The sequence below is a fragment of the Canis lupus genome, chromosome 21 (assembly GCF_011100685.1).
Source record: "Canis lupus familiaris isolate Mischka breed German Shepherd chromosome 21, alternate assembly UU_Cfam_GSD_1.0, whole genome shotgun sequence".
In the NCBI taxonomy this organism is placed as follows: domain Eukaryota; kingdom Metazoa; phylum Chordata; class Mammalia; order Carnivora; family Canidae; genus Canis; species Canis lupus.
In genome coordinates, this window is record NC_049242.1 from 40442092 (window position 1) to 40456444 (window position 14353).

The 14353-nt window shown below is 37.5% G+C and overlaps 1 protein-coding gene across 4 annotated transcripts in view; it reads right to left on the reverse strand.

Moving 5' to 3' along the window:
- Positions 1 to 14353, reverse strand: part of PIK3C2A (phosphatidylinositol-4-phosphate 3-kinase catalytic subunit type 2 alpha) — a 116207-nt gene that overhangs the window by 84610 nt on the left and 17244 nt on the right. For all 4 annotated transcript variants that reach the window (XM_038569171.1, XM_038569168.1, XM_038569170.1 and 1 more), the window contains exon 2: positions 5567 to 6692. In XM_038569171.1, coding sequence (XP_038425099.1) covers positions 5567 to 6637 — 1071 coding nt within the window. In that variant the 5' untranslated portion in view covers positions 6638 to 6692. The remainder of the gene's footprint in view (positions 1 to 5566; positions 6693 to 14353) is intronic.

Here is a 14353-nt window from a genome sequence, read left to right on the forward strand (position 1 = left end):
AATAGTCTCTTAAAAAAAAATTCTCTTCAGGCAAAACATTTCTAATCTTTTCAACAGTTTCTTAAATGACATAGCTTCTAGATCCTGAAAACTATGTAGTCATCTCATCAAGACACACACTAGTTTGCCAGTGACCCCTCTTAGAATGTGGTGCTCAGACGCACCTGGGTGGCTCAGATAGTTAAGTGTCTGCCCTCAGCTAAGGTCATGATCTCCGGGTCCTGGGATCGAGCCCCCATGTTCGCTCCCAGCTCAGCGAAGAGTCTGCTTCTCCCTATCCCTCTGCCTCTCCCCCTGCTCATGTTCCCGGGCTCGCTCTCTCTGTATCTCTGCCTCAAAAGAATAAATAAAACCTTTAAAAAAGAATGTGGTGCTCAGACAAAATTATTAGATGGGATTTTAATAGAGCAGAGTATAATGGAATGATTAACCACTGCATTCCTCAGCCAGGCTGCAGTTGGACTCTTTTAAGACTGGGCAGGTAGCCTAAGCCACCTAAATTCAGAAATTGTGCCATTTAGTACAGCTGTTGATGTAATCAAGCTCCAATCTGTCCAATCAGCTGACGCAGTCATGTTATTCTTGCTTACCTAGCTTTGCATACTCATGTTTCTCATAAACAATTTGCTTACTCTTTAATCCTTGTCCCCCCCATATTTAAACTTTTTTTTTAAAGATTTTATTTATTTATTCATGAGAGACAGAGAGAGAGAGAGAGAGAGAGAGGCAGAGACACAGGCAGAGGGAGAAGCAGGCTCCATGCAGGGAGCCTGACGTGGGACTCAATCCCAGGTCTCCAGGATCACGCCCTGGGCTGAAGGTGGCGCTAAATTGCTGAGCTACCCGGGCTGCCCCTTTTTCTTTTAGCTCCAAACCCAGTATGGAACTCAATGCAGGGCTCAAACTCAAACAGCCCTGAGATCAAGACCTAAGCTTAGATCAAGGGTAAGAAGCTCAACTGACTGAGCCGCCCAGGTGCCCCCACCCCCGCCATACTTAAAAAGCAAAATCTAACATCTAAAACTGATGCCTAGAAGCCTAGTCAATTCCTAGAGTCTGAGCAACTAGCACTTCACTGCAACTTGCATGTGATCAGATTTCCCAGATCTTACGAGGAAAACTTCTATCTTTAGGAAACTACCTATCCTCATTATTCCTGCAAGATATTTTCTGAAAGCACCCCAAATGTGGAAAATATCAAGATGGTACTATGACAAATATTAAAAATAAGGAGGAAAAGATGTATCCAGGGAGACAATGAAAGGTACATGGGTATCATAGCCTTGTCCCCACCAAAGGAAAGGGTAAAGAAAACAGGAGTTGAATTATAAGAGAACAGTCTAGACTGAAGAGGGAAAAAGGGAAAGGAAGCAAGATTTTGTAGCAAAAGCATTAACAATTTAAGTTGCAAAGAAACCATTTCCAGGGTACTTTGTTTTTTATGTTTTGCTATTTGTCATCTTCCCAATTTCATAGGCTCCTGAGGCATGAAGAAACTAAAGTTACCTAATCAACAGGCTCCAAATGCCAGTCCAAAGGAATAGGTTAGCTGCAACAGAATCACTTAGGGAAGGAACTTTTTGAAAAAATCATGATCTTCCCCCTCAAATTCCAAAATCTCACCTCCTCCTCTCACCCACTAACACAAAATCAGGAATAAGTAAGCCTAAACCCCTCTGGAAGGCATTGTGACATACAAATTTAGGAAGCTAACTGACTCATGTTTGACTATCTCCTGTAACAGGGAACTTATTACTTCCAAAATAGCATGTTCTATCAATAAAGGGTGGGGATGTGATTTTAGAGTTACATGGGTCAGAAAAGCAGCTTTTCTTTCTTCTTACAAATAGTCCTATGGCCTTCTTCTTAATCTCTAATGTATTATGGAAATTTTCAGACATACAAAAGAGAGAATAAACACTCACATATCCATCACCAGCTTCAATAATTATCTACATATAGCCAATCCTGTTGCATCTATAAGCACCCTATTCCTAATTTCTTATTCTATTAAAACTATAAAGGAATTTATTACATTTCATTTGCAAATTATTCAATATACAGCTCTAAAATATAAGAGCTCATTTGACTACAATAACATTATTTCATGAAAAAATTAGTAATTCCTCAATGTCTTTACATTTCTTCAATTGTAAAACAGGTTTTTAAAAATTGCTCTCTGTCCCCATTGGATTCTTAGGAACTCTCTACTGTCTCTGCAGCTATTAACAAAGAAACAAAAAAAAGTGTAGGGACACCTGGGTGGCTCAGTGGTTTAGTGTCTGCCTTTGGCTCAGAGCGTGATCCCGGAGTCCCAGGATCAAGTCCTACCATCAGGCTAGTCTCCCTGTGTAGAGCGTGCTTCTCCCTCTGCCTAGGTCTCTGCCTCATTCTCTCTCCCTCTCTCTCTCTCTCTATCTCTCTGTGTATCTCTCATGAATAAATAAATAAATAAATCTTTAAAAAAAATAAAATCCTTATATTATAAATAATAAATAAAAATTTAAAAAGTGTAGCGTGAACATCTACACATAAAGAATGTAGCTCTTGGATTCTGAGTTCTGATCTTGGATCACTGGACAGTAAAGAATTCCTGTGATCCAGAAACCTTAATTTAAGATGATAACCACAATTCACCTAGAATGGTAAACTCAGCTTACCTGGAATGTCTCCCTGAATAGATAAATGACTTTCCAATCCTGAGAAAGTTAGAATTTGAGACACAGATAATGAAATAACCATTTATAAATATTTTATTAAATTCAAGATAATCTATGTATTGCAGTCACAATGCATATATTGTAGAGATGTGAATACATACATACAAAGAGGTGATGCAAGGAACAGGATTATTTGAAAGTGACCCGGATGCTCATTCTGAGTTGCATGAACAACCAGGGCAATGGGAGGACTGAGCCTACACTTAGCTCCCTACAGGACCAGGACTTCCTTTTCTCTGATTGCAGAGACTGCAACTTTCCAAAATTATTGAAATCTCCAAATTTCAGGCAGCTACTCTTCCCAAACAACTCCTGAAAATAGCTGATATTCCTAAACCAGACTACATGGTGTCAGGCACCATGCCTTTATGCTGTCACGCTTCACCCATGAAGAGGAGACCCACAGTTGGGGACGGATTGCTCCACTGGAACAGTGACCCAAATAGGAATCCAGCAGTGACCTGACCTGCACTGGATAGGAGGGTTAGGCGGACTAGTGCCTTTAATTTTTTTTATTTTTATTTTTTTTAATTTTTATTTTTATTTATTTATGATAGTCACACAGAGAGAGAGAGAGAGGCAGAGACACAGGCAGAGGGAGAAGCAGGCTCCATGCACTGGGAGCCCGACATGGGATTCGATCCCGGGTCTCCAGGATCGCGCCCCAGGCCAAAGGCAGGTGCTAAACCGCTGCACCACCCAGGGTTCCCACCTTTAATTTTTTTTAAATTGAGGTACAATTCACAGAACATAAAACTTGCTGTTTTTTTTTTTTTAAGATTTTATTTATTCATGAGCGACAGAGAGTGAGAGGCAGAGACAGAGGGAGAAGCAGGCTCCCTGTGGGGAGCCCAATGTGGGAGTGGATCTGGGGACTCCAGGATCACACCCTGGGCAGAACAGGTGCTCAACCGCTGAGCCGCCCAGGCATCCCTGTTTTAACCATTTAAAAATTTTATAATTCACTGGATTTCAGTATATTCGCAATGTTGTGTGGTCATCACCACTATGGTAAGAACACTGAAATGGTCTAATTCTAGAACATTTTCATTACACCCGCCCCCCCAAAAAAACCTGTACCCGTTAAGCAATCATCCCTATTCCTACCTTCTCCCACCCTTGGAAAATACTGATCTGCTTTCTTTGTCTATGGATTTGCCTTTTCTGGACATATGAGATAAAATGACTCATACAACACATGGTCTTTTGTATCTGGCTTCTTTCATTTATGTCTTTAAGGTTTATCCATGTTATAACATATATCAGGACTTCACTGTTTTTTGTAGGTAATATTCCACTATACTTTGGGTCTATTATGAAAAAAACTGCTATGTACAATCCAATTTTTAGAACGAGCAAATGACTTAAATAGACATTTCTCCAAAAAAGACACACAAATGGCCAATTAAGCACATGAAAAGATACTCAACATCATTAGTCATCAGGAAATGTAAATCAAAACCACAATAATACTGCTTCATACCCATCAGGATGGCTATAAAAAATGGAAAGTAAGTAACAAGTGCTGGCAAGGATGTAGAAAAGCTGGGACTCTTATACATTGCTGGTGGGATGTAAAATGGTGCAACCACTATGGAAAGCAGTTTGGTAGTGCCTCAAAAAGCTAACCATAGAATTACCAGCAATTCCTCTTCTAGGTATATTCCCTCACCCCTGGTTTTATTTTTTGTTTTTTGGGGGTATTTTGAGGACTCATGGCTTAAAGTTTCCCCTTCTCCTTTTAAATACTTTAGGAAATGATTGTTATTTTGTAAAAAAACAAAAACCACAACAAGATGACAGATTTTTTTTTTGACAGAGATATTAAGAGAAAATAATTTGACATTTAGGATTCCAATTTAAAATGTATACTTAACTTGTGACTTTTAAATTGAATGTATTAAGAGATTATGTGACTAAATTTTTAAATATTGAAAAGTTTAAAATAACACATTCTTAGTGTAAGCTATAGTCAAAATGCACATAAGACACTATTAAGATTTTCCACTTTTCTGATGTCATGCAAAAAAAGCCTCATCTTTTTTTCTAAACCTTCTTACTACCAGCTTTCTTCTCCAAAATGGCTTTTCAAAGTCACAATTCAAGACACACCCATCCAAAATCAGGCAAAATTCGCTTCTATTCCCTAAAGGCTAGTTGATTCCCAGTGCCTAAAGAGTGGCTAAGTGCTGAATGCTATAATTCACATTTAGGGGAGAATGAGGCTTAAACATTTCCAAGATCCAGTTATTACAAGAGCAAAATGGAAATCTGCATTGATATACTGTAGTTGGAAAGGAAAAGTCTAAATCCTATTGCCTCTCTTCTAAGGAAAGACATCCTCTCCCAGCCAGTCTTAAAAAGAGTGTCCTTTAATGGCTTTTTATGGGGTTTCCCTTTCTTCCATTCATTCATGGTTAAAAACAAGAAAACAATATATGGGAAAATTTCCATAATGGGGTTAATTAAAAAATAAAATTCCTTGTTTACTCTGAAAAATTAAAGAGCTAATGAAGAGAAAGTAGGACCATATACAATAAGAAGACATGGAGAAACACATAAAAATTATCTTAAAAAAATTATTTAAATGCCTATCAGCTCCAGGCATATCCTTGCTTAGAAGTTTTTCAAATTTATAATCCTAGAAAAAAAAATATTAACAGCAGCTAATTGTTCATTTAACCTAAACATTTAATGCCCTACCACACAATCTAAGATTCACAGCACATTTAAGAATAAAGAAAACAAGATTCAAAATGAAAACTAGTTGTTTTACCTAATAAATTATGTACTCAAACATATATTCTTCATTATAGGATTAAGAAGTTGGTAAGAAAAGACTATACCTGAGATATTTGGCCCTGGGCTTTTGTAAACTGCGTTGTTCGAATATTTAAAGACTGGCTTCTTGTTACCGTTGCCCCAGAAGGAGATTTTCCATTCACCTTTCTTTCAAGATGACAACTTGCTGGTGATCGTTCTTCAAGAAGAACGGCATCCCAAGGATCTTCTGCTAGTAAACCTGGAATATTTTTCTCTTCTTCGTGGTTTAATACCTCCACATTGTCCACTTTAGGTTTACTTAGGGGATCCAAGTCTAACCAGTCAAATTTACTTATATCTTCAGACTTTGGAGATACCTGTACATTGCTGACTGTTGCTTTTGAATTTGTGATCTCCAAATCAGTCCTCGCTTTTCCATTTTTTAAAAATTCTGATGTACTAGCTATTTTGTCAAACAGCTTTGCCATGTCAGGACTGACTACTGGACGATAGATAGGTAAGCTTCCTTGTGGAAGAAAGGGTGTGGCAGGTGTCAAAGGATATGAAAAATATGGAGACTGTCCTGGAAAACTTAAATATATAGGTTCTGTGGATGGAAAAGCAGGCATTCTTGGATTGAAGCCATTTTGGAATGCAGTCTGTTTACTGCTGTAAGTTGACTGATAAATAGAAGGTAAAGTATAAGTGGAAGGCCCAGGTAATCCAGGTGGCCACTGTCCTCTCTGAATAGTAGGTCTAAGATAGACCTGTGCTGAAAATGAAGGGCTCAGAACAGGAGTAACTGGCAAGACAGGTGTTTTCTTAGTCTCGAAACTGTCATCCAGCAATAGTTTCTCAAGTTCAGCTTGGGTGAGCTTTTCTACATCAATATCTACTGTTCTTTTTTGGGTATCAGATTCAGGAAACACCATGAGATCATAATCCTGTTTGTTATAAACCTGTGCTTTTTGTCTGGTGTTGCTTGACAACTCAAAGCCTCTCTGATTATCAGTCACTCGTCTATCCTTTTGTAGTTTTGCTAAAGCCTCTGCTTCCATCTGTAATGCTTCTTCTTTGTCTACTTCTTTTGTTCTTGTTGGTTCCAGATGTGATGAACATTGCTTAAATCCATTATTGCTGGATATCTGAGCCATGTCCACTTACAAGACCAAACCTTCCCTAATCTTGTAGCTTCCAAAATAGCAAGACCTACACATAAAAATAAACATAACACTCAATTAGATTTTTAAAACTCAAATACATTTATTTTGTTTGTAACACACCTAATATGATTTAGGATTTAAAGCCACTTACAAATAAACAACCAAATAAACAGTTGGGGGAAATCTGGGTGAAGCTTATTTTTAAAAATCTTACACACTGCTGGGTTAAGAGATATGTTTAGACATACATGACTTTACTTCACTCCCTAAGAGGAAAGCTAGCACTGTAAATGAACTCAAGAACCTTTCATCGTAGATATAACAATGACTGCTGTTAACCAATGGCACTTTTGGCAGGATTCCTGGCACAGAACAACTTAAGGGCTAGTCACATATTTTCAAAAGTTTGAACAGGGTTTACCATTATGTAAATGCAAGTCAAAATGGTTTCAGTCTTTTGCTATTTGTTAAATTACTCCTAAGCCAATTTAGCAATAAAAGTATTCAATATCTAATTAATAAAACCAAGAAACTATTAACAAAACATCATATGAAAAACTGATTAAGGGTTTATTATAGTCTACAACTATTTATGTACAATGTAACAGATTAGAATAATAAGAATGTTAAAGCTATAAGAAGCTGCAATACTCCACTTAAAAGTTAAACTACAGCTTAATTTGTCATATAGTTTTGATCATGCTTCTATTGGATTATTTGTACTTAAATCATTAGTTAACTACCCCCAGTCAGGGGTACCTGACTGGCTCAGTTGGTGGAGCTGACTCTTGATCTTGGGGTTATGAGTTCGAAGCTCATATTAGGCACAGAGTTTAAGAAAATAGAACTAATACTAAAATTTCTCCTTTTTAAATTGCTAAAATATTTGTAAACTAGAAGAAATAGTTTATTAAACTTTCTCATTGATCAGTTGATAAAAATTTATAATCTTATTTAAGATAAACACAATTCAGATCAAAATTACCCTATGAAGCGAGATGACCAATTAAAGGACTAGTTAGCTACTGTGTAACAAGGCACATTTCTTGCTTCTAATCAATAGGACACAGGGATTAATTTTGGGTTCTGGAGTCACATCAGCTTGATTTATGAAGCTGTAAGAGCTTGGGCAAGTGAAAACTTTTCCACGTGCCTTAGTTTCCTAACTTTTAAAATGAAAAAGTCTCTATCTCCTAAATTACAAGGATTAGGTGGAACAATGCAACTAAAAAGTGCTTACATTGGCCTTGAGCATAAGCATTAAATAAATGACATCTATTATTAACCTAAACTGATTTGAGATTCACCTATTTTGAACACCTAGAAATCAAGAGAGCTTCTATAGTATATGTGAAATAAAAAATTTAATGACAGGAGGTAGGGAAACCCCAACGTGAATTCAAATTAATGTAATACAAATGAAAATCCTAAGTGTTGAGGTAATACTAAATGAAAAAAATTATTAGTGATGAGGACATGAAGAGATATTCAAGGAAGACATCCTTTGCAAATCTTTTATACAACTACAGCTGAACTCCTGAGGCATTTCAATGAAAAGCTTTTCCAAATTTTTCCTTTCTGTGCTAGACTGCAAAACCAGACACAATGTACACTTAAAATATGTATACTTCATTGTATGTAAACATTTCATCTCAAGAAAAAAACTATAAGCAAATATTGACTATTACTAAATATATACAAAGTACCTAGAGGAAAGTACTGATGTCTATAATTTACTCTGAAATGCATAAAAAAAAAATATAAGTTGATTATTTGATAGAGGGATAGATGGATAAAACATGATAAAGTACAAGAAAATATTAATAAAACAATCTAATCTAATTGGTAGGTATGTGGTTTTCACTTTGAAATAAATCCTTTCAGGGGATCCCTGGGTAGCTCAGCGGTTTGGCGCCCGCCTTTGGCCCAGGGCGCGATCCTGGAGTCCCGGGATCGAGTCCTGCATCAGGCTCCCGGCATGGAGCCTGCTTCTCCCTCCTCCTATGTCTCTGCCCCTCTCTCTCTCTCTCTCTCTCTCTCTCTATATATATATATATATATATATATCCATTATGAATAAATAAATCTTTAAAGAAGAAAGAAAGAAAGAAAGAAAGAAAGAAAGAAAGAAAGAAAGAAAGAAAGAAAGAAAGAAAGAAGAAAGAAATCCTTTCAATTTGGCTGCATGACTGAATATTTTCACAAAATGTTGAATGAGGAAGAAGAGGTACAAATTCCTCCTATTCCAGTACACACTTCCTCTTTATAGTTACTTTATTTCTTCTCCCATAAAGAGGTGGGGTCTATTTCTCCACTTGATCTGAGCTGGCTTTGTGACTTGCACTGACCAATACAATATGGAAGAAGTGACACTGTGGGGAGTTCTAAGTTCTTAAGAGCCTGACTGCTTTAGCTTTTCCTCTTTTGAGTAGAGCCACTGCCATGTGAATTCTCATAGAAGAAGAAAGAACACAAGAAGAAAAAGGCCCAGCCAAGAGTCATCACCAACCACCAAATACAAGCAAAGTCACCACCTTAGACCATTCATTCATCCATAGTCCAAATGACCACACCTACATTAGTGACCCAAAGAAAGACCAGCAGAAGAAACCACTTAGCCTGAGTTCAAACCAAATTGCTAACCAACAAAATCATTTAGGAATAGTTACACAGTAGTAGATAACTGATCAATCTTTTCTTCTTACTTTTAGAAAGCAAAACTGAAGCCTCTTACCAATTTAACAGCAAATTTCTGTTTTAACTTCCACAGCCACCACTACCACGTTCCTTCAAGTGTCCTCAGAGAATAAACAGTTCCCTTTTCCTTCCTTATTCTGCCCCCTTCCACTTACATCCTTAATCCCACTGAATTCCCTTACTTCTTTCTTAGTGACTACCTCCTCTGCATTATTTTCTCTTAACTTGCTTCTGCTCCTCTATCATAAAAATGCTCAAATTTTCTCCATACTGAGGTGGAAAAAAAAAAAATCGTAGCATTCCTCTTCAGACTCCAGTAGCTTCCATTTTAATATTCTCCGCTCACTGCCAAACTTCTCAAATGAGTGACCTAGAAAGTCCTTTCTTTACTCACTCCGCCTTAGAAAAATTATAATTGTCCTTCAGGGCCCAATTCAAAAATAGCCACCTGTCTGAAGCTTTTCTTAAACAACTCCTATTAGAAACTACCTTTTTAGCTCAAATAAAACTTTTAACTTTCATAGACTATGCTGTTTTTGCCTCATCAATATCCTTTTTTCTGGTAGTAGAATCTGTAACTTCCTTTTTGGATCCCTGTCATCTCCCTTTTGTTCCATCTAGTTCAAATAGGGCTGGAACATCCTTACTCTCTATCCTCCCACCCTCAACCACACCAAAGGATCCAAGTCTGGCCAATTAAAAGTTAATCCCAAGACTTCTGAAACGATTTGGAAAGGAAGCCTATCACTTAAGGTGATAAAACTGACGGGATATAAGCCTGGCATTGCTGTGGCCGATTTGCCACCACTGAAGGAAATGCTGAGAATGGATCCAAGCCAGAAGAGAGCAGAGCTATGATAAAATGAAATCAATTCTGGGTATTACATTAAGTGTCTGGATCCAACCCATGTCCAAGGACAGTCTTTTCATTTATGTAAGCCAAAAAACTCCTCTCTTTGCTTAAACTGGTTTAAAGTTACTTTCTCCTATAATAACTAAAAACCTCTGAACACAAAATCTGTAACCTGTATGTCTACCCAACAGACTAGAATAAACTTCTTAGGTACAGACACCTACTTTCTTTCTTCCCTACAACATTTAAAAGCACTCTGCTTAATATATATGGAGCTTAATTTAATGAACATGTGTTTTCAAAAAGGGAATAAGAGCTACTGGACAGTTCTGAAGAAGAGATTTCACATGGCACATGACTGGAATATATGATGGGAGAAATTAAGTTTAACTGCCTGTTAATGAACACCACAACACAGTCTATTTTTCAGAAAATCAGAAGGATTAGAACAAAACATTTTGCAAAGAGAAGATACTGAACTGCAATTCATCTTCCCGTAAGCATAATGCCAATTTATTTATTTTCCTGGCTACCATATTTGGTAATGATACGACATTGTTTTTAAAGAGGGGAATCTGGGGATGCCTGGGTAGCTCAGCGGTTTAGTGCCTGCCTTCAGCCCAGGGAGTGATCCTGGAGACCCGGGATTGAATCCCATGTCGGGCTCCCTACGTGGAGCCTGCTTCTCCTTCTGCCTGTGATTCTCTCTCTCTCTCTCTGCCTCTCATGAATAAATAAATATCTTAAAAAAAAAAAAAAAAAAAGAGGCAAGTCTGGATTTTTTTAAGTGAGTTTGAGATAGTTTATTCAATAGAGAACACATTCCGAATTAAAAAAAAAAAAGATTTTATTTATTTATTTGAGAGAGAAAGAGAATGAGAAAGAGCATGAGGAGCGAGGGTCAAAGGGAGAGGTAGACTCCTCACTGAGCAAGAAGCCTGATGCTGGGGATTCGCATCATGACCCAAACCAAAGGCAGATGCTGACCCAACTGAGTCACCCAGGTGCCCCGCCAAATATTTCAAATTAATGTTATCTCTTATTCACTGACAAAGGTATAAAATAGTTTGAAAAATATTTTAACAGTGAATGTGGCATTTTTTCACATCATCAATTCGTTTGTTTGCTCTATCCCTAGTAGCAACCCAAAGCAGTATATGCTAAAGAAAATTCAACTCTATATAGTAAAAAGTGAGCTCTTGGTTAACAGTTGAATTACCATATTTTAGCTTTCCAAAAAGTGTATTATGCATACTCAAATGGTAATAAAGGACTTAAAAGACTGTCCAAAAGTAACCCAGTGCTTAAACTATTTTTCTGAGACTGCTACACTGACTGACATGCTCCATTAATTTTTTAAAATAAAACATCATTTGATGACAAACATTTAGCAGGAAACAATTTCACACATGCTCATTCAAAATGCAAAACTTCAGTGCTAATGTTCTCCTAATTCAGCTGGAAAAGACAATATAACTAGTTTTTGAATGATGACTGTATACCATCTGCCAAAATTTCCCAACATAGAGCTACCCAGTGATGATCACAAGGCTGTAGCTACTTTAAATTCTTCAAAAGAGGGCAATTAAACTATTCAGTTAAACTTTGGGATACCATTTGCAGACCCAAAAGAATTAATTTAAAAGCTCTTGGCTCCTTCTGTGGTAGACATTCATTTATAATTTAAATTTAAATCTCAGGGAAAAAAGAAAAAAACCAAGCCAGTCCTGCCACCCATCTAAATACTTTCAGATATTAAAATTAAAAATAAGAAAATAGAGAAATAATGACTTGAGTTCCACAATGCAAATATTTCTCCTCTAAAATGAAAATGAAACTCAGAAAAATAAATAATGGCACCCCATGGAACTGAATACTATGCCACCATTAAAAATAAATTAACAGGGGGAGCCGGGGTGGCTCAGCAGTTTAGTGCCGCCTTCGGCCCAGGGCATGATCTTGGAGACCCAGGATCAAGTCTCACGCTGGGCTCCCTGCATGGAGCCTGCTTCTCCCTCTGCCTGTGTCTCTACCTCTCTTTCTCTGTTTCTCATGAATAAATAAATAAAATTTTTAAAAAGAAAAAAATTAACAATGTAGTAACCATAGAAAATACTCGTAAAACTATGGCAAGAACCTATATATCTTTATTTGTACATACACGTATAGGCATTCACCTATATAAACTTTATGTAGAGATATATAGACACTAAATGCCAAACACAACTTAAAGCAATGTATTAATTTAATCCTTATAACTTACATGAAGTAGCTACTATTATCTCTAGTATACAAATAAAAAGACTTCATACAATTATATAATCTGCCCAAGTTCACAGTAGCTAGCAAGTGGCAAGATCAGAACTTAAATCCAAGCAATTAATGCTATTTGGTTATAACATGTGCCAACTTATTGATTTATTATCACCACATGACTAGCAAATTTGTTTCATCAAGGGCATGAATTCTTTTTTTTTTTTTTTAAGATTTTATTTATTTATTCATGAGAGATACAGAGAGAGAGAGAGTCAGAGACACAGGCAGAGGGAGAAGCAGGCTCCACGCAGGGAGCTCAATGTGGGGCTCGATCCCAGAGTCTCCAAGATTACACCCTGGACTGAAGGCGGCACTAAACCGCTGAGCGACAGGGGCTGCCCAAGGGCATGAATTCTTATTTATCTTCTACTCTCAAACTTCTACTATAGTTGTTGAATACCTCAACAATTAGGGAACCTAAAACATTTTTTTTTTTTTAAACCAAAGAGAAGTTCAAATTCTGCAACACAAAAAAACACACTAAGAGAGCTTATTTAGGGGATTCCTGGGTGGCTCAATGGTTTGTCCCCTGCCTTCGGCCCAGGGTGTGATCCTGTTGTCCCGGGATCGAGTCCCACATTGGGCTCCCTGCATGAAGCCTGCTTCTCCCTCTGCCTGTCCCTGCCTCTCTCTGTGTCTCTCAGGAATACATTAATAAAATCTTTAAAAAAAAAAAAAGGAGCTTATTTATTAATAAGTCAACTAAAACAGAAAAATCACGTTTGAGTTTATGTTTTAAAAGATTTTAGGGATCCCTGGGTGGCGCAGAGGTTTGGCGCCTGCCTTTGGCCCAGGGCGTGATCCTGGAGACCCGGGATCGAATCCCACATCGGGCTCCCGGTGCCTGGAGCCTGCTTCTCCCTCTGCCTGTGTCTCTGCGCCTCTCTCTCTCTCTGTGACTATCATAAATAAATAAAAATTAAAAAAAAAAAATTTAAAAAAATAAAAAATAAAAAAAAAAAAAATAAAAGATTTTATTTATTTATTAATGAGAGACACAGAAGGAGTGGCAGAGACATAGGCAGAGGGAGATGCAGGCTCCTCACAGCGACCCCAATGTGGGACTCCATCCAAGGACCCTGGGATCACACCCTGAGCCGAAGGCAGATGCTCAACCACTGAGCCAGCCAGGTGTCAGTGTGGTTGCGTTTAGAATAAACAAGTGGCAGCAGAAAAAATTATCTTGGAAACTAGGAGGGAGATGGCAAAATAAAACTAAAAACAGGAGAGGTGGGATGCCTGGCTGGCTCAACCAGTGGAGCTTGCAACTCTTTATCTCAGGATTGTGAGTTTGAGCCTCACACTGGGTGTATAGAGTACTTTAAAAAGTAAAAATCTGGGACGCCTGGGTGGCTCAGTGGTTTGGCACCTGCCTTTGGCCCAGGGTGTGATCCTGGAGTCCTGGGATCAAGTCCCACGTGGGACTCCCTGCATGGAGCCTGCTTCTCCCTCTGCCTGTGTCTCTCTGAGTCTCTCATGAATAAATAAATAAAAACTTAAAAAAAAAAAAAGGATTAAAAAATAAATAAATAAAAAGTAAAAATCTTAAATAAAAATAGGAGAGAGTAGCTTCATCTGTTCTAAAAGGAAAAACTCCAGTAGACAACATTCTCCTATCTCTGATTCATGGAACGAAAGAATTCATCTGCCAAAAGTAACCAAGTACTTTGATATTAAGCACTATATAACTGTGTCAAAAAGAAAAAAATTAAAGAATGTTCAGGTGTTTGTTGAGTGACGATAGGTTAAAGTAACACTATTCAATAGGAACGGAATGTAAGTCACATACCAAATTTAAAATCTTTTACAACTACATTAAAAGAAACAGATGAAATCATTAA